Source organism: Rhineura floridana, chromosome 6 (genome assembly GCF_030035675.1).
Source record: "Rhineura floridana isolate rRhiFlo1 chromosome 6, rRhiFlo1.hap2, whole genome shotgun sequence".
Lineage (NCBI taxonomy): Eukaryota > Metazoa > Chordata > Lepidosauria > Squamata > Rhineuridae > Rhineura > Rhineura floridana.
The window spans coordinates 71,959,647-71,980,096 of NC_084485.1; the positions used below are offsets into that span (position 1 = coordinate 71,959,647).

The 20,450-nt window shown below is 43.8% G+C and overlaps 1 protein-coding gene across 14 annotated transcripts in view; it reads right to left on the minus strand.

The window, feature by feature from the left end:
* Positions 1–412: 412 nt before the first annotated feature.
* The window catches only part of SCUBE3 (signal peptide, CUB domain and EGF like domain containing 3), a 230,431-nt gene continuing 210,393 nt past the window's right edge, over positions 413–20,450 (minus strand). For 13 of the 14 annotated variants that reach the window (XM_061632341.1, XM_061632340.1, XM_061632344.1 and 10 more), the window contains 13 exons: positions 18,901–19,023; positions 18,271–18,387; positions 16,866–16,958; positions 16,665–16,781; positions 15,842–16,003; positions 13,104–13,307; positions 12,632–12,793; positions 10,985–11,152; positions 9,647–9,808; positions 9,128–9,325; positions 6,970–7,122; positions 5,150–5,229; positions 413–3,231 (listed from right to left, as the gene is read on the minus strand). In XM_061632341.1, coding sequence (XP_061488325.1) covers positions 3,082–3,231; positions 5,150–5,229; positions 6,970–7,122; positions 9,128–9,325; positions 9,647–9,808; positions 10,985–11,152; positions 12,632–12,793; positions 13,104–13,307; positions 15,842–16,003; positions 16,665–16,781; positions 16,866–16,958; positions 18,271–18,387; positions 18,901–19,023 — 1,889 coding nt within the window. In that variant the 3' untranslated portion in view covers positions 413–3,081. Of the gene's footprint in view, positions 3,232–5,149; positions 5,230–6,969; positions 7,123–9,123; positions 9,326–9,646; positions 9,809–10,984; positions 11,153–12,631; positions 12,794–13,103; positions 13,308–15,841; positions 16,004–16,664; positions 16,782–16,865; positions 16,959–18,270; positions 18,388–18,900; positions 19,024–20,450 lie in introns of those variants that run through there. The other variant, XM_061632345.1, reaches the window with a different exon arrangement.

The following is a 20,450-nucleotide window of genomic DNA, read 5'->3' on the forward strand; positions in this document are numbered from 1 at the left end:
TCTTTCTTTGTGTACAAGGAGATAGTTTTTGATGAATAAATGTTTTTGTTTCTACCATTACCTTTTTCGCCTCCATTTATATTATGGATGCATTATTTTCTCGTATGTTGTTTGCTCTTGGGTTGGGAAAGAATGAAGGGTGGGCTTTATTTTTCTTCATCTGGCATCATGGTGGACTGTATAAGGAATGCCACAGTACTCAAATAACTAGGTGTCTAGAAGCCTTATAGTGCAAAAATCTGTCCGTTTCCAGAGTAGAAAGAAAGTGGGGAAAAGAGAATAAAATTCCAAACAGTAGTAATGCTATGCATTAGGAATGTACAAATAAGCAGTAGAAAGCACATGTGAAAGATCAACACAACACCAAGAAATTCCATTTAATAATTAAAAAAGACAATATGAAATGCAAACTTTTGTTTTTACAAGCTCAGATACATTTTTTATCAAGTGCAAATAACTTTATGGACTACACCTTTTTCATCATTTAATCATTACATTATAGGAGATACTGGACTGTGGCATACTGCACAATGCAATTATAAATATTTTACTTTTGTTGTTTAAAATTGTTATATTTCTTATGTTGAGATGGAATTTTCAGCTTTTCAAACCTTTAGATTTTCTACATTTTGATGACAGAATGGAAACAAGGGAGCTAGCTAGAAGGAAATCAGGTAGAATTTCTAAGCTGAATTCAACACAAATTTTGCCTTCACAGCTGGCCCTAGTTTCTGGTTTGGCCTCTTCTACCTTCATCCATAGTAAACAATAGACTTGCATATGTCCCCCTCCCCTCAATATAAACAAATGCTTATATGCAACATGAAATAGTTGAATAGGATGACATCAGAGCTGGATATCACTTCTTATCTGTCACTATAATATTTGTCCTGGTGAAGTACTGCAAAAATGTTTACATCAGAGGGAATTCTACTTCAATGCTAAGATAATTCCATTGAATTGAATGGAGCAAACTCTTGATTCTGAACAACAAAGGGAGGAAAAGCAAAATATTAACACCCAGTCAGAAAAGCTTGCGTACCACTAAAGGAAATGGGAGATGATCTGATCCAAGTGCAGGCTTTTAGATACATTTCCAATTGTAAGTTTCAGGTCATGGCTCAGAGGAGGCAACAATTACTCCAACAGAAGTTGGGATTTCATCACTAGTATTTGCACTGGATTATGGATCAGTGACTGGCGAGGGAAATTTTACATTGACAAAGATGACACACTGGTCCGTTCAATATCAGCCAGGGCTCACCAGAGCTCACCCTAAAACCTGTGTTTATTGCTGAGCTCAGCTTTGAACATGGGAAGACTAGAGTGCCTTTGACTAGGTGCAGAGAGCATTTCCCTTCTCACTGAGAATCCATGGCTACAGCTCTGGGTTTAGGGGGAAAAGCCTTCAAGTGGAGGATGTAACTTCCCAGAAAACCTGAGCCCCAGCACCTCTTATTTCAGAAACCAGAGCCAACTGAACCATTCAGAAGGGGAACTATACCACCTCAATATCTAAATGGTGAATCATAGGTTTGAACATATCAAAACCTCCCTGCCTGTACAAAGCTAACTTGTCAGAATGAGTGACGGTTAGTCTATACTCTGCACGTCCTGGGAGAATTTAACATGGGGATGGATTTCAATATGTGATTCTAATATGCCTTTGGCAATATTGGATCAAGAGTTGCTTGTGGCTAAAACAATTTCCAAACCTCTGGAAATGTTCTGTGCATGCCCTGTGTACCTTCACTGGTTACAGGATAATGAATGAGCTTGATCTTCTGGATTTAAACTGGAATTTACTGTGGTAAGGAAAAACAAGATTCCAAGAGCTGAAAACATAGTCGTATTTAGTCATAATTTCCCCAAACCCTTGTTTGAATTCATTTCCATTTCATTTTAACACATGTGCGCGCATGCACACACACACACACACATACACACACACATTCTCTTTTCTCAGGCAGGTATAAATATTGTAGTTTCTAGGAGAAAAAAACCTTCCCTCTAAATAATATAAAGACAACTCAAAAATGATTGCACTTAATAATATGAAAAAGGTAGAAAGGAGAACGTCCTAGTGCACAAACATTCACTCACTCCTGCCCTTCACACTGCTTGCTTTTTGTCATTGAGTTACTCTTTGGCAGAGCTTATAAGAAGTCTGATCTCTCAGCATAAGTGTCCATGGGGGAGAAATCACATCGGAAAGTCTTACTTTTCACCACATTTTCCTCCCCTTTTCCCAGACATCATTCCTTATGAGATTGTGGCTAGGCCATGTTTTCTTTGACAAAAAGTCAGACTCCATCATGAAATGATGATACTCTTCTTCACCAAACCTGCCATCACGAACATGGGCTATTTTCTTTCACACTTCTGTGATATGTCTCTTTCTTTTATATGATCTTCCTACATTTTGTTTTGTCCTGTCTGATCCTCTCTGCAAGACCGTGCTTAATTTATTTTGTTTTCTTTAAAAAGACAACAGTCTGATAAATAAGGAATAACCTTCTGCACTCTGGATGTCCTTTGTCCCCAGTTCTTTACCAAAGAGTTCAGCTAGACCAATTCCAGTGCTTAGAAGCCGGTCAAAGTCTCCCCATTTCATCTGTGACCCAGAAGCGGAGGCATGATATGGTAGTAGCCAGGGTGTTTCTTTCTAGAAGAAGACAATCATGCAGAGGGAGGTACAAATGGCCACTTTGGCAACTGCCTTGTAGCAAAAGGGGCTGCGCATAATTTGCATATATGGGAGAAGGCGGAAACTGTCCTAGAGTGACAGGTCCCAGTAGAGGCCACTTGTGAAGAGTTACTGGGATATGTGGTCTCCATAGCTGAGATTCCAATATGGAAAGCTCAGGGAATGGCTGCCAGCTGCTCCTTCCATGGACAGTGTCATCAGTTAATTTGGTTTGGAGAAAAGCCAAGGAAAGACCAATGGTTAGTGTCATCTGCATAGTGAGAGAATTAGGGGTTGTATTTGTAGAAAAAGTCATTGGAAAATAAGAATTAAGTGTAAGAAAAAGTTTTCTTGGCTGTCAAGGAGCCTTGAAGGCTAGTGAAAGTGTCATGAGGCTATTTATAAGGCCTGAGAAAGCTGGAAACTTTGGAGCGGAGAAGTTTGATAAAAGAACGTGGCAGCATTTCCTTGTGCTTCTCTGTGTATTTGAAGTAGTTTTGCGGGTGTGCCAGCACGTCAAAGAAGGCTTTGATCAGCTTCTTGTCCTGTAGTGAAAACAAACACAACAGATACATTACCTTTAGGAGCAAGAGCCTGTAGTACATATTGCCGAACTCTACAGGAGCTGCCTCCAGAGAGTGCTACCCAATTATTGCTCTACCACCATAGACTACAAATACAATTGCAATTTACTTTCCACACTATCAGGAGTATTGCACTTTTTCTGTCTGTACATTTTGCTATATTCTGTCCATACCAATATTGTAGTGCTATGATGCTGTATGACAAAAGTGTTATAGTGCTATACCTTTCCTTCATTTTTAGTTTCCCAATATATCACTGCCCATGTCAAAATCCCACATTTTAAAAAAGAAGGAAGAGTAGTGCTCAAAGCATCTACATTTGTGGAGACTGTGCTGCTGTTTGTTCTTCTGTAGTCTAACAAAAAACAGAAGAACTACAGGGAAAATACAGAATGATAGTGACACCGTCATGTAGGTGCCCCATGAAAACTGAGTGAATGAAGCATGGCAATTCCACACTAAATGCCTAGTGTGGAAGAACCCAGGGTTTGCCTTGACAGATGAACAGTCAGCCTCTAAATCAGTACCAACTTTGCTGTGTTAATTGCAAGACTCAGAAAAGAATCTGCCTATGCTGATCCAACAACTTGAATTTCAGTCAACAGATTTTAGATGACATATGCTAAACCTGGATTCCTAAACTATTGTGAAGTTGTGACTTTGGGATTTGTGGATGGTGGACAGACTTGACAATCCTTAGTAGAAATCCATCACATATAGGTAAGTCAAGGAAACCTATTGGTACACAGCTATACACAGTGATGGCAAGTCCTTGAGCTGTTGTTCTACTGTTTCATACCTGCACAACTTGGGGCTCACCAAACCAAATCAAGCGCACTCTAGTAGCCATGGATTCTGACTTTCCAAGTAATTGGCTGTACTTCCCCAGTTTTGCAGGCCCAAGCAGGTAACAAAATCAGGAGTGGTTTTGTGCCCATTGTGGACTGCCATACATGGCTAGAAAGCAACGGTCAGCTTGGTGAATCACAACACGTGTAGACCTGTGCTAAACCTATTTGAACAGTATGATTGAAAACCAAACTATATGTAACATAGCAAAGATGGGACAGATGTGGCCCTCCAGGTGTTGTTGGATTACAACTCCCATCATCACTGAGCATTGGCCAGTGTTGGCCGGGGCTGATGGGAGTTGAGAGTATGTGTAGTTAAAAAAAAAAGCATGACTTGACAGCCAAACTACACATTATGTTTAGCACACATTTTTGAAAGTGTGCTAATAACTCACTACTCTCTCTCCCTTTTTTTAAGCAAAAGCAGCAGGAGCTCCCAATCTAAATTGGGACTATGGTGGGGAAGGGGGTTTAACTTTTTCCTTCCTGGATCATTTTTGTAGCAAACTGCACTTCTGGGGACACACAGCAGCTTCAGATGCAAAGGGGTCATTTTTGGTAGGAAAATTGTGCAGGAAGGGAAGAGTTGAACTCTCTCCTCTCATGCCACAGTACTGATCTGAACTGAAGTTCCCTGCAGCTGCTTTAGCAATTTTAAAAAAAGGTGTGGCCAATTGTAAGCATGCTGTGAGTGGCCAATTGGAAGTACGTATCAGGGATGTTGTAGTAGTAGATTTACTGCACCAACAAAGGGTTAGACTAGATGGCCTTTGATATGCCTATGATTTTTAAAGTGCATGTTTAACATAATGTCTAGTTTGGCTCTTTAGGTCATCAGATTAGTGTTTCCCATCCCCTGCAAGGAGCTCTCCAAGGTGAGAAGCACAGAAATCTTTCCTAGTCCTGCTGTCTGAGATCCTTGTTCAACTGGAGATGCCTGGGCATGAATATGGAAGCATGTGCATGCTAAGCATGTGGTCTACCACTGAGCTATGTCCACCCCAAATAATGCAAGAAAGCAGCCTCACCTTCAGTATTTCCTGATGGTTTTCGGATGCATATAGCCTGCCATCCCGTACAATGTCCTCCACCAGCTGTTCATAATCCTCTGCATTGTTGAGAAAGAAAAAGGATCAGAGAGATACTGAAGAAGAAAAAGCAGTCAGGAAATTAACTTATCTGCCATTATTTAAAAGCAACACAGGATGTACACGATACATAGCTATCTGAAAGAGGAATGTGATACTCCATAATGCTGTTTCAAGGGCCTTTTTTGGGGGGTAGCTCCTTTATTTCCCAGAAACTCTGAAGACAGCATACACATTTCAAAATGGCTCACTGACCTAAAGGAGGGCAGCTGACATCAGCCTGGAAGCTGAGGGGCCACTAGCAGCCGGACAGACTGTTCAAGGGACTTGCCTCTTTCTTCTATTGGAAGTGGGGCAAGAGTAACCCCTGTTTGGGTTCTTTTGTTTGTGTTCCAGAAGGAAGATAGAGTTAGGGTCCTCCAGCTGGCTAGGCTTGCCTACCTTCACCTGTGCTGTTCTCTACCTAACTTCCTTCCATTGTAAACTGATATGCTCAGGGAAGCTGACCTGCCCCTCCTTCCTTTGTCTTCTTCTTCAACTGTCTGAGGAGAGAGGAGACATCTTTGTCTTTGCTCTCTCTCCTGAGCCATAAGGACAATACCCAAGTCTGGGCATTGTGCCTCCAACTTAGTTAGTTAGAACTAGGTATGCCTTTCCTATCTACTATGTATTTCTATAAATAAAGTAGCTTTTCTTATTTTACTAGGTCTTAAGTCTCAGTGATCTAAATGCAGGGTAAAAGCCTGCTACTTAGGTAAATACACACACTGGAACACACACAGCTCAGATGCTGAGTATCTCTGCATATTTCCATAACATCTCTTCTCCCCCAGCTAGGTGTAATACGGGTCAGAAAGAGAAGAGACGATGGTGACAACAGCAAGCTTGATCTATGAGACCCAGAGCTAGGGAAAACCAGGGACTCATAGGCTAAGGTGGGGGAGGGAAGAAAAGATCTGCAGGATGAAAGAAGTGGCATCAGAGAGGGAGGGGCCGTGCCTACCAACCATATCAAGATTTTTGCATTTCTTTAGGCACTGGAACTTAGGGTCAACCTAGTTCTAGAGCTACTGATTCAGAATGGAGGGAAAGGGAGTGAAGAACTCTGTGAATACAGTGATGGGCCAGAAAAGCAGGGGCTGTCAAAGGTTAGAAAAGCAACAAATGCAGTGGCTGCAGAAGTGAATTTAAGAGATGCTGATAGATTTCTGTGGTCCATAATAAAACTTTCTATTATTTTAAATTATCTACTTCTTAAGCTTCACTGCGCACCCTTTACATTTTGTTATCTATGTTGTTCAATGGGAACAGAAGCCTTTTGAATAAAAAAAAGCCTTTTTGCAGCATTGCATTTTTGTCATAGAGTGCAGGAGGGTTAAGCACCTCGGGCCATGCTCCCATCCTTAACCATGCACTGGTTTCATACACACATCCTATACAGATGTTCATCCAACTGTAGGGCAAACACATGGAAGATAGAGAGGTTCTAGCCCCACTCCTGGTGTTGTGCTAGCCCTGCTCCCCATCTCCATGCAATGAGCACAGACACCTGTAGAAGCCTATTAACAAAGAGTTGCATGTGCACAGGCTCTCTGAAAGGAAGGCTTAATGCATCGACTTTGGGGAGTAGGGGCAGCATGATGTCAGGGGCAGAAGGTACATCCCCAGTTCATCCTCCAGATATCTGTCCTACACACAGAGGAATTTTTGCATCATGCAAATTATGCACTCACCAATAGTCTTTCCTTCCTCCTACTTACCATCATAGGTGACATAGGGGATCTGGAAGCCTCTGGCACTGTTGGCTTCACTAGTTTTAAAGTTGATCCACAGCTTTCGGGACCTTGCAGTGAAGGCAATGGGCCTCTCATAAGTCTGGCATGTCTCATAGGTTGTGATGGAGGAAGGAGAGGCTGCAAGGGAAAACAGTACAGGTCCATGTATTATCTGGAATCACCCATACCTCATATCCCCAGAGACACTACATTAAAACATCTCAGAAGGCAGAACAAAAAGGAAAGCTCTACTGAAATCTAAGCAAGGCTCTTGCAGATTCCTTTGCCTTACACCTTTGCTGAAGTCCTAACAGCTGTGAGACAAAAACGAGCATGTGGTTCCTTTCCAAGGAAGTGCACTTTGAGGATAGCTTAAGGCCATTTATCAACTTTACTGGAGACACCTTTCGTTTTCAGTTGTGATGAAGCTGAAGAAGTGCAGATTCATTCACATAGTAGCCACTTTTTGAAGATTTGGATATGAAGACTCAAAAATGTGAAGTTTGGGTGTATGCATCGTATTTGATGGCAAAGCAAGATTGCACTTCATGCAAGCAGAAAAGGCACCATGAAAGAGAACTTGCAGAGTCAAAGTTGGTCCATCTAGGACAGGGATGGGAAAACGTTTCTGGCCAGGGGGCCAGATCCTTGCCTCCTCCCCCTTTGTTGGTCATTCTGACAGGTGTGTGGGGCTGCTCACCTGTCAATCATCTGATTTCAGTATGATGTTAGGTAACACCTTCAAAGGGGCTTGCTGTCAGTTCTGATCAGGTGACTGGTGTTTACAGCACACCTTCAAAGGGACTCTCTCTGAGTCCTACTTTGTCCAATTGTAGGCACAGTTTGAATCTAAACCACACTTGCAAACTGACGAAGTGGGGATCCCAGCAAGCCCCTTTGATGGGGCACTGTCAGTGCTGATCAGCTGACTGGCACTGAAAGCATGCCTTCCAATGGGCTCGCTTTCTGCATCAATCAGTGCTGACAGCAAGCACCCTTGGCTGCAATATTGGGAATTCCCTAGTGCAGTTGATTCCCATGGGGCTTACTGTCAGCACCAATTAGTTGATCTTGCTGACATGACAGCAAGCCCTACTTTTAAAAGAAAAATTAGGAGTGCACTTTAAATACCTGATTGTTCCTTTGCCATCACGTCGTTATCATCATTGTCATTATTATTATTTGCCCGCCCTTTCCCAATAGATTCCAGGGCGGGTTACAATATCCTTACCTGCCTTTTTCCTGATGTCATCTATGTCAGGTAAGAGCAGGTGGGTGTGGTTTGGGGAAAACAGCCTCATGGGAAATATTTGAACCCCTGCTCGGTCTAATCTGGGTCATGGGCTGAGGGTTCACCTTGCTTGATCAAGGAAAACTGCTCCAGAGAACCCTACAAGAATCCTACTGATGGATGCAGCAAGGAAAATGTACACTGGTCCCAAGCCCATCAGAATGACTGACAGGGACCATTGTGAGACAGTGAAGGCTGTGCAGTCTACAGACCCTTACTACAGCGTTAGTTCAGGGATTGCCCAAAGCAAAACTATTTTAAAAATAACTTTTTCTGCATTTACAGTTTAAGTATATAAGGACATTCTAAGCTAATTACTCAATCCAGAGGAAGCCAGTTTTTTTCCAGCTGCCCCAATATCCTGTGGGCTGTCAATACTGTAAGGCACCAGGAGTCTCAACCTGGAGACTCCAACAACAGAACCCAGGCACTTTACATTTTGCACACTATGACAGCTTCCTGGAGGAAGAAGTTCACTGCAGCACCACCACTGTGGATGGCAAGGGATGGTTTTGCAGTAACCAGTTCAGCAGAGATTTTATTTAGTATTGATTTATTTATTGATATATCACTTAATCATTCACATTTCTAAGCAGTGTGACTGATCAGGTGACAGCTAACTTATAAAGCTGCTGACTCTCGCTTGGTCCCCAGTCACAGGATGAATTGTCATCCCTTCTTCCCATCAGCCTTGGGAGGCACAAATCACTTGGCTTGGCCACTTACTGGTGCAGACAGGGAGACAGAGTCTCCATTGCTGCCTAGGTTTCCACTGTCCAGAGAGCTGGGAGGAAATGGTTTCCACTGTCTCACTACCCTTTGCACGGCCCTACACAGCATTTGGTTACCTACAGTTTTTCCGCATGACTAGGACATCCCCACATTCATCCTCAGATGGCAGGAAGATTTCAGGCACCACAATGAGAATCTTGCGCTTTGGTGGTGGGTTGATATTCCAAGTACACTCTACATTTGAAGGGTAGTTTCCAGGGTAGTTGGGAGACTCAATATAACCGGTGTACTCGCCCAACTCCCCTCCACATTGACGGTCTGCAACAAAACACATAGAGATCACTGGAACATTATTTGCGAAACAGAACTCGATTGGCTGTCAAGGGAGACCTGTCTTGACACTGTACAAGCACAAGAGGTGGCACAAGTCTCATGCATATCAGTGTATATATAGGTGTTGTGAGTGAACACAAATACAGACTGGTCCATAAGCTTGTCCATTGGCATGCATAAGGAAAAACAGTACAAAGCCAATGACACTGAAATAATTTCAGTGAATGACTCCTATACATAACACTAACAAGTCCCTACTCTTCCCTTCTTCCAAATACCATACAATCTACAGAGAATAAAGCATACTTTTGCACTGTGACACAGAGGTCGAGCCGTCAAAGTCTGTGGTGGTATTCCCAGGGCATGTGATGCAATAGTTCTGGCGGAAGTCAGGCTGATAAGTGCCTACAGCGCAGCGGATGCAACGATGGACGCTGGTGTTATAATAATGGCCTGGGGAACATTGAACTATATGCCGAATAAAAGAGAGAAGTGTCAGGGGCATAAATAAACAATACAAGACCAGCAAGCATTATGTACATGAAAAGTCATTTGTACAATTGCTGGTGGTATACTTTCACTAGTTATGCAAGAAAGCTGTATGAATATCATAGAAATGATGCAAGGCAACTTGAGGATTAACTCTAAGAGTGTATAGTAACACTTGCTGAACATTATTTTAACTTCTCTTTTTGCCTCCTGATAAAATACACACTGAATTTGGAGGCTGATTATTTCTGTACATTGGTCCTAATGAAAACGTTTACCATCTCACATATGGAACCATTATTCTGCAAGCAATACACAAATTCCATTTATTAAATTATTAATATTAATTTAACACTTAATTTTTTATAGCGCTTCCAAGTGTTCAAAATACTTCCCACACACTTTCTAGTTGTAATCTTTACGGCAATCCTGTAAGGTAAGTCAACATTATATCCCATATACTACAGATGGATAGCTTGCTGAAGGCCACCTGGTGAGTTCATGGCAAAGGTAAGAGTCAACCCAGGGGCTTCCTGATTCATAGCTCTATTTCCTAGTTACACTCTTATGCTACACTTTAGTGTTTTCATCTCTAGCTGCTTTCTGGTGGGTTACTGAACATTGTGAAGCACTAGCATGATTTGGAGAACATATGCATACTGGAAGAAGGTCTGCTGGTCAAATATGGATGTTCAATCCACTCAAGAGTCAACCAATTGAATCAAGGGCAACATGCCACCTTAGGAATGGCAGCCATTTGTACCCTTAGACCAGAGGTGCAAAATCATTTGCAACCTGAGGGCTGCATTCTCGGCAACCTTTCAGGCCACATGCCAGTGGTGGGCAGGGTCAGAGGCAAAAGTGGGCAAAGCAGAGAATATGAATTTTACCTTTGTACAGTAAGCTACTTTCCTCACACATTCCTCCTCTTCCAGGCAAGGAAGACACATTATCAGAGTTCAAGGACTTATTCCAGTCAGCCAAAAACACTCAAGGAGAGTGCAAAGCATGGCCAGTGAGAGATGTGGTCTGGGGAGAAGGGGTGTGGCCTAGTGAGAGCCCTGACGGCCAGATAGAGACTGGAGGGCTACAGCTGGCTCCTCAGCCTGAGGTTCCTCATCCCCAGCTTAGATGGAGCTGTTCCCAAAAGCATACCTTTGGTATCGCAGTCCTGGAAGGAAAAAGCTCCATCGTGCTTGGTGTTCAGTCCCCCACCACAGTGGAAACACAAAGCTCGGCCTGCTTCAGGTTGGTAGGTGCCGCGTGGACATGGTTGGCAGGGTTTGAAACCATCTACAGAGTACTGACCAGGAGGACACTGACCTGTGGGCCATGCAGAAGAAATAGATGCTCATTGGTCCACCTTAAGGATTGCCTCCTCACACACATTGCTTCTAATGTACCAGCAGCATGCAACATGCACTATAATGTATGGAGTCATGGGAGAACACCTTGGGAGCCATCCACTAGCCCAGAAATTGGTAAGAGCAACATTTGTGCCTCTGCACTGTAATGTGGTCATGCCATGGTATGAAGGAGAAAAGCCACAGACCCGTTTATCCAAATCTCGGATGTGAAGTACCTTGGATGAAATGGGTCATCAAGCTGAACTGTCCAGTGGCTCCAGCTTCAAAAACCTGTATTTAACTCAGATCCTTTATTTAACTCAGGTGTGGGGAACCTCTGGCCCTCCAGATGTTGCTGACCTACAACTCCCATCAAACATGGCCAATGGCCAGGGATGATGGGAGTTGTAGTTCAGCAACATCTGTAGGGCCAAAGGTTCCCCACACCTAATTTAACTAATTGTTGTTTGGTAGAACAGTTTGTCATTTCAGAGTAACAACCAGATGCTACATTATTTATTATTATTATTGTTGTTGTTGTTGTTGTTGTTGTTGTTATTGCTGCTTGCCCTTCACCAGCAGGTCCTAGGGCAGGCTACAGAAAGTTAAAACACACAACTAAAAATATGAGAAAGGGAGGAATTCTAAAAATTGTCTGGCACTCCCTGTTGCCCATCCTACCCCAATTTGAAGTGCAATTTATGTCAACAGCTATTTTCCTGTCAGTAGTTAGAGAATTAGGAAACATTTTGGAACATATCTGCAGCTGTAGCCTCTTGTGAATCACGGATTTTTCTGTGATTCAAAGTGGAGTAAACTCCAGATTGACAAGAAAAAAATACTCAAGGGCAACCAAAGTGTCTTGTTATCTTTGGGACCTTTTTCAAAGGGAACATTGAGATATTGCTGTAGCTCATCCCTGTACCTGCACAGGAGTTTATATTTGTTGCTCCAGCTGGCCCATAAGGATCACTTCCAGGGCAAAGTTTACAGGAAAGCTAGCCTTCTCTCACCTGGTGTCCTACAGAAGTTTTGGTCTACAGTCTCCATCTGCTCAATTTAGCATAGGTAATGGTCAATAATGAAGGGACTTGTACTCCAAACATCTGGAGGGCCTAGGGTTAGGAAAGCTGCTGTAGGCCTGAAGAGGCTACAATGACAGTTACTTACATACAAAACCACCATTGTAGGCATTTTGCATATGTTGGCTTTAGGGCCAGTACTCATAAATTAGAAGCCCTTATTTGGTGTGGAAGGGCTGTATATATAAGGGAAATAGCAGATATCACTGCAATACTCTTTTTATGGATGTTGCTAATACCACTCTGTTTGCTGGGGTCAATAATTCCAACTAATTCCTAGAGGTACTGTTAGCCACTGGGACAGGTTTGTCAAGTGTACTAGGATACCGGACCTCAGCTATAAGCTTAGGGTACCTTGCAGCTCATCCCTGTACCTGCACAGGTGCTTATATTTGTTGCTCCAGCTGGCCCATAAGCATCACTTCCAGGGCAAAGGTCACAGGAGAGCTGGCCTTCTTTCTCCTGGTAGGTCCCTGGAGGGCAAGGGACACACTGCTCCATCTGACCATGGTAGTATGTTCCTTGCAGGCAGCTAACTAAGAGAGAGGCAAAAGAGCTAGTGACACATGTGTGAAGACAATGCTCAAGATAACCCTTGTCTTTCTTGTAGGACAGAGACCCTAGGATCTCCCCTTGTCTAGGTTACAATAATACAGCTCAGGCCCTCAAAAGTATGAGCATAGTAACTAACTATTGTCTATAAACACATGTGGCTGCCATGGATGTTAAGAGTTGGCCGCAGGGACATCAGAGCAGCAGTGTAGCATTAAAGGCTTGCAGTTAATTTGCAAAAGGTTCTTTTACTCTCCCTTTCCTCACTCTCAACCAATTCAGGTAGTTCCTTACCACACTTAGATCCCAATCTCTGCTGTCCTGGCCCACAGCTCTCCTGCCTCTCAGGAGTCATGCTCAGCTTCCGTGCCACTTCATACTCCATCCCTGAAAAGCGGATCAGGAATCGCTCCTGGTTTATGGATTTCTTCAGTGTTTTGATTGCCGACTTCAGTTTTTTCTCCACCTTCTGCCGCACACAGTTCATATTGCAGCTGGCTGGAGATGAGGGAAGGAAACTGTGCTGTTTACATAGCACTAGGACGGGGTGGGGAACCTCCGGGCCAGTTGTGGCCCTTCAGGGGGTCTCATTTGGCCCCCGAGGTAATTTTCCCCAAGCCACGCCCACCCATCCACCAGCTGATGTCACTAGTGACGTCAGCTGGTGGGCAAGAGGACAGGATTGAATCCTGCCTTGGTTCCACAATCCCGTTCCCAGCAGGAAACAAGATTGCACAGCAAAGGCAACAGGATTTAATCTCTGCTCATCAGCTGATTAGCAAAGTTAAATCCTACTCAGTTCAAACAGGTGTCCCTGTCTGAAAGCTCCCTGCCTCCTCCATGCTGCTGGTCTTGCACCAGCTCCTTCAGTTCTCTTGTTCGCTCACTTGTCTAGTCTGAGGGGGCTAGTTAAGCCCAACAGCAAAGTTAGGAAGAGAGAGAGTGTGTAGTTTCTCCTCTCCTCTTCCCTCTCCTCCCCCTTCTCTTCTCTTAGTCATCCTGCCCTTTGCAAGAAGCTGGCTTTCTTCCTCTTCTCCCCTTTTGCCCATCAGCAGTTTTCCCTTGGGAAAGGCTGTCCCACGGTCGGGGCAGCAGGGTAACTGAGAGAAGAGAGGAGAGAAGCAACTACTTTTAGGATACAGACACACTTAGGGTTGTGCTGTCTTCAGTGCTTCTTTTTTCTGAAGCTGGACACACATGGCACTAGTCAAACTCCACCCCTTTTTACTCCCAAACTTGGGGAAACGCAGCTCCAGTGCATTTCTCTGAGAAATCAGCTTGAAGCTGAAATCAAAACTTTGGTAGAGCAACTCATTTCCACTCTGTGGTGTGTCCAATGAAAATGTTTTACTGTAGGTTGGGCACAGACAGTGATTGGCCCAGCGCTTTGCTGGGGGTGGTCCTAAAAGGTCTGAGATCAGCGGAGGGGAAAGGAAGTGTGTCCAGCCATGGGCAAATGTGCTTTAAATGTCTTTTAAACCGAAGCCAGAGAAACGGTCTGGCAGCTTTAGAGGCAGCTAGTGTGTCTGCGCCCTCAGTATTTTATAGGAATCACTGTGCTCAAAAGAAACCCCTTTTGCAGTGAATTTACAAAAAGAAGGCTTTTACCCTCTGCTTTTTGCAGATCTGCTGCAAAAAGAGCTTCTCTCAAGCACAGCGATGCTTGTAAAATACCAGGTTTTTCACCCTCCAAAGAACCACATTGGAAGCCCTATGTTCAGGGCTTGCAACAGAGCACTGTCTCCCCTCCCCATGGTATTTTACATGCATTGCTGCACTGGAGAGAAGCCCCTTTCACAGTAGATCTGCAAAAACTAGTGAAAATAAACCTGCTTTTTTAGATCCACTGTGAAAGGGGAGTCTCTTGAGCACAACAATGCCTCTCGCAGCAGATATGCAAAAATCAGATTTGTTTCCTCTGCTTTTTGAAGACGGGATTCTCTCCAGTGGAGAGATGCTCATAAAATACCAGCATCTTTCTCCCCACCCCTCCATGGGGAGGGGACCAAAAAAAACAGCTTTGCCAGCCATATGCTCAGGGAGCACAGGGCTAGCAATGGCCTTCGTGCTGCAGTTCCCAAGCACCGACAACCTGCTGGCTGTCGGGTGCTGTGGAATGCCACAAGGAATTTTGACAGGTGAGTAGGACACCCCCTTGTCAATCATGTGAGAACATAATGATGTCATATGATTGACAAGTAGGAGCCCTGTCTGTCGAATTTGGCCTGTGAAGCTGATTCTGATGAGGATCTGGCCCATGGAGCCAAAAAGGTTCCCCACCCTTGCACTAGGAAGAAGGAAATCATTTCTGTAGACAACCTTATGTCCCTTCCTACTTCCAGCCATTGTTCAATTAACACCATTTCAGTCTCATGCAACAGGAAGGTTCATAGTTCAGTAGCACACCACAGGTTTTACATATAGAAGGTTCGAGATTCTATCTCTGTCACCCCCAGTTAAAAAGACATCGGGCAGCAGAACTGGGAAGAACCTCACCTGAGATCCGAGAGAGCCACTTTCAGTCAGAGTAGACAGTGCTGGACAAAATGGGCCAATGATCTGTCTCTGAATAAGGCAGCTTCATGTATTTCATGAATTTCCCCAAACTGGTGCCCTCCGGATAATATAGACTAAAACACCCATCATATTATAAGTTGGATACAACTTCAACTCAGAGTACACCCACTGAAGTTAATGGACCTAAGCAAGTCATGCCCATTAATTTCAATGGGCCTGTTCTGAGTAGGAATAACATTGGGTACATTCCATAGTTCTGTGTATAGATATTTGTGTGTTTACATATTTATGATATTTTGGTAATAATTACTGGTTACTTCTTTGAATATTAAACATAAATAAAGTGAGACATTAGCATTGCCTTTTCTATGCACTCTCTTAGCAATGCCTAGGGAAGGTGGGCCTATTAGTCCCCCCCTTCTCAAACAGGTGCTCCTGGAATGTAAGCCTCTTCCCTTTTCCTACTTTGCCCCATCCCTTTGGGGGAGCCGAATTTTCTAAGCCACCTCCTCTACCTGTGATCTCTTCGGGTTTGATTTCAGCTTCAAACTCAAGTGTGATGCGAGTCACCTCCTTGTTGGGAGAGTTGCGGGCCCGGCGTCCTTTGCCCTTCTTTGATGAGTCACACTTTAAGTTCACAAATGTCACCTGGCAATCTGAGCAAGGGGCTGGCCCACCTAGTAAAGATGGGACAGTGTCAATATCCTTTAAGCAAGATCTCTCTGAAATCCTGACTGGCATTTGCCTCTGTTACAACCAAGCAGGACTTTTCTCCTTTATCCCATGAGTAGGAGCTCATATTTTGACTCCCTTGTCTGCCCCACATCAGCTAACGCACTTCTTTGGGCACAGATGCCTAATGATACAATCCCACACAACAAAATGTGGCACTTTTGCTTTCACTTTTTTCTCCCCACTATACCATCTGCTGTGGAGGGTAGGCCCCCCCTGCTTAGGGTTCTTTATCCTCCTTTTTCTATTTCTGGGCTCTTACATCTTCAGATAAGGCCCGAAAGCATAAAAGCCTCAACCTGATTCTCCTCAGATCACACGTACTGAGATGTCTCTTAGCCAGACAGTGAGCAAAAGAAGCCTGGACTTTCTGAGCCTCAAGCTCTCTCTGGAAGTTATGCCTGCTTTTTAATGGTTACAGTATGTAGCTTTATGGCAACTGCAGAAAGCACGGTTCCTGCCTGGTCATAAAAGCATCACAGGAGTATGTTTACAAGGACTACGTGTTGCATCCAGAGAGCTGCTTTCAGGACAGACAACACTTAGCGTTGGAAATACTCCCAATGGAACACTGTGAGAAGACATACAAAGGAGAGAGTACCTCACCTAGTGCACCATTCCTGCTCGCCTCATCCTGCTTGCCTTTCATGCGTGGGTGCAGGTAGCATTTAGCATCCTTGATTTTGAAAGAAGCCTTCTGTTTGATTGGAGCAGTGACAGTCTCTAAAAAAAAAAGACAGGTGCTAAGTATCAGGGGGGCCACCTGGGTCTAGGAAGGAGCTCTAAAGGCTCAGAAATTAAACTTACCAACACAGGAATTGCTGACATTGCTGGACTTTTGTGGAGGTCCCTGCCGCAGGATTGGGGTCCCACAGCTCACTGTGTAGCTATTGTCAGACTCTTGAAAAGAGAAAGAAGCAAGGCGGTGTCAGCAGAGGCTTATGGCCAGATGTTTCTAAATGCATGCTTGCATGGACCTGTATTTGCAAGCCCAGCCCAACCCAAACCCCAAATGTACTTTGGAAAGATTAGTCCAAGCCTGATCTTGCCCACTGATCATATGGATAAAAGCAGCCCAGTTTTGGCCAGAAACCATTACCATGTTATTTTCATTATTTGTCTTCAGAAAGGATAAACAACACTCCAAATAATCCCAGTGCAATAAAAGCACATTTAAAAAGCACAGATGGTGCCAGAGTGTGACCCATCTGAGTAAATTCTCATGGCCCACAGCCTTTGTGGAGCCATTCATGAGTCAGAACACATATCTGATTAGAAGGAGGGTGAGCCAGAGCTAAATGCATGAAAACTAGTTTATCAGAGTCCCCGGTGGAAGCTACCCCTGCACAGCTATTAACAGGAGATGAAGATGGACAGGAACAGATAAAATGTATTAATCAATACATAGAAGTTAAGGGTAGTGACAAGACAATGAAATAATCTGGGTTTTTCTTTTGGGATAGGCTGTTGGGTTGGCAGAGGCATGTATTGTCCCTTGCCTAGAAAACCAATCAGTCAGATGTGTATATTTTTCAATCTTGGAAATCAAATGAACACTGCATAGACAGAACCACCTTCAGGTTTGAAGAAACCCTTGACAAAGTGCTACGTGGTCAGCCTCCTCTTCCGGCATACCTGGTGGTGATGGCAGGCAACAGTAGAGTGCTGAATTCTGCACTGGGCAGTTGGAAGCTGCTTGCTATTATAATTTCCCACTAAATCCTCAATCATAGCATTGTGGGAAATGGTGCAAAGCTGCTATTCCAAACTGCCTCTATGGCAGACATCAGCGGTGGGCCCTGCTGGGGTAGTAGGGCCTTGGCATCTGCCCAAGGATACCAAGTACTGATGCTGGCCCTGCACATGAGTTAAGCTCTATACTAGCACAGCACAAAGAACCTCAGTTCAAATCCCAGTTCTCTGTCAATTGCTTCTCCTTCTACTAATGCTGCCACTGAAATCAAAGCAGAAAACCTCCAAGATCTTATGTGGGAGCAAGAAAGGGAACAAGCCATAGGACTGGGGAGTGGGACTGAATAAGACTTCAAATGCAGCAGAAAAATGATAGAAAAGGGTACAGGTGTGTATACAGAATTACATCTCTGGTAGCAGGAGAATAACATGGCCCCATAATGGCTCAATATCCATGAACCTCCAAATATTGGAGCCTGAAGCTACTGTATTTCTGGGTGAGAGGGATCTGTGTACCTACCTGGCAGAAAGCGAGCCTTAGAGGAACAGGTGAGAGAGCAGCTGTCCTTCTTGCCATTCTTGTTGCAGGCAAGTGTGGCTCGTGAAGATATTGTGCCAGCCAAACATATCACCAGCTCTGAAGAACAAGCATCAATTGATACATGCAAGTGAGAGAGTACAGTTTACAAAAGAGCTGCCAGACTCAACTACTGGGATGACTACAGTGCAGAGCTAACCCTGGTTCTACAGTGGAAGTAAATAAGCATTAGTTACACCATAGCTGTTTCCACTTGTCTCTGCCATGGCAATGGCTTCTCTGCATGTGCTCTCGGTCTTTCAGCTCATTGTTGAAGGCATAAATTCTTATTAATAACTTGGCAACTTTTAACAATGCAGAAATTTAAATTATGAAAACAGTGCCATGCGACAATGCCATGTTTGTGCTGCTCCATGGGCTAAATACAGCCTCTAAGTAATTGTCAGTGTCATGCTCAGACTCAGAGGCAATAAAAGTCATTCACATAAAAAAACAGTTTCCTTGTTCTCTATTCGGCAACTACAGTAATATTGACTCCAGCTAAAACTTTGTCTGCTGAAATGCATTCTGCCTCTAGGGGGCAGCATGACCTCAGCCCTTTTATACACTCACCTATACAATCCTTTTTGTTCCAATGAAGTTTGCACCCAGCAGGACAGGTACACTCATAGCTTCCAGGGGTGTTTATGCAGCCAAACTTGCAGCCTCCTCGGTTGATGCTACATTCATCTACATCTGCAGGGCGACAAATTAACACAAGTAACAATTTAATGGCGACATCACACAAAACAAACATTCTCACTATGGTAACCAAGATTCCTAGATCTGGTCCCAGAACTGTAATGTGGGATGGTAAATGGATCAAAGAAAATAAGGCGTTAAGAGTAAGGAGGAAATGGGGGGGAGGGAGGGGGGAGAGAGACACACACACACACAGAGACAGAGAGAGACAGAGATGACAATAAAAAGATAGGGAAGCTCTGCTGCTTGTCATTCAGGCAAGACAGCTGCTAGACAAGTCATTCATTCATTATGCGTATTGTGCCATGAGTGTACATAGCGTTTTACAGCATAAGCAAAAGATATAAGGTCCTGCCATCCCAAGGTATTTACAAGTTTGTCAATGGGGGAGAGAACAGAGGATAGGGAAAGTCTAGCAAAGGTATTGATACTGAGCTGAATGACTAGAAATGATGACAATCCTATCGATACCTGCGGTTTGTGCAGTAGCACTTGCACTAGTGAGTAGGTGAGCATGCTAAGATGCATGGTGGCCAGGAATCTGTCATATTGGCTTTCCATTCAATGTGAAGCTCAGTGGTGGACCATCTTGATTGCATACAGAAGGTCCGAGGTTCAATGCCCTGCATCTCCAGGTAGGGCTGGGAATGTCCCTCCATCCAAAACCCTGGAGTGCCATTCTGAGAGCTCATTCACACAGAACAATACTGAGGGCTCATTCAGATGGGAGCGGAACTCCATTTTAAAGACGAAGTTTTTCCCATTGCAATAGAGTTTAAAGGTTCACACTCCTACCTTCCAATACGCTGTTTTCTGTTCATTCTGAAAGGAAAGAGTCAATCATGCAGCTTCCTAATGACCTCTTAAGGTCAAACTACTACTTCCTCTAGTTACCTTGCCAACCAAGCATGCTCAGTTTGTTCCAGAGTAAGTTTCATTAAAAAAAAGAAAAAATCCTCAAGTATGAGTAGTTGCATTTTCAGAATCCAGCAGAAATACAAATATTTGTTTGCACAAGTTAGGGGGGAAAGACAAAAAAAAAAGCACAGTTTGCAGCAGGCTTACAGAACAGGAGCCAGCAGGAAATGACATGAACAAAGGAAGGAGCGGGGAGTGGGCAGGGACTCACAAAAGTATCGGAGCTAAGCATCTACAAGCCCTAGAGATACGAAGCACAGACAGTTTTTCCTTCCCTTTTTGGATTAGAATTGGATTGATTTGATGCGGATTTAAAGGGAAAACAGCAGCATGCCTTCGCATTCACAGATACGTCATGTAAACCCTGCAAATTAAATGGGACTGCAAATAGCGCCTGATTCACACTAAACTTCTGTGTGAACCAGTCATGAGCTATCTTGATCAATGTTCTGAGTCAGTATAAGGCAGCTTCTTATATTCTATTCATCAGTGCTCAACACAAA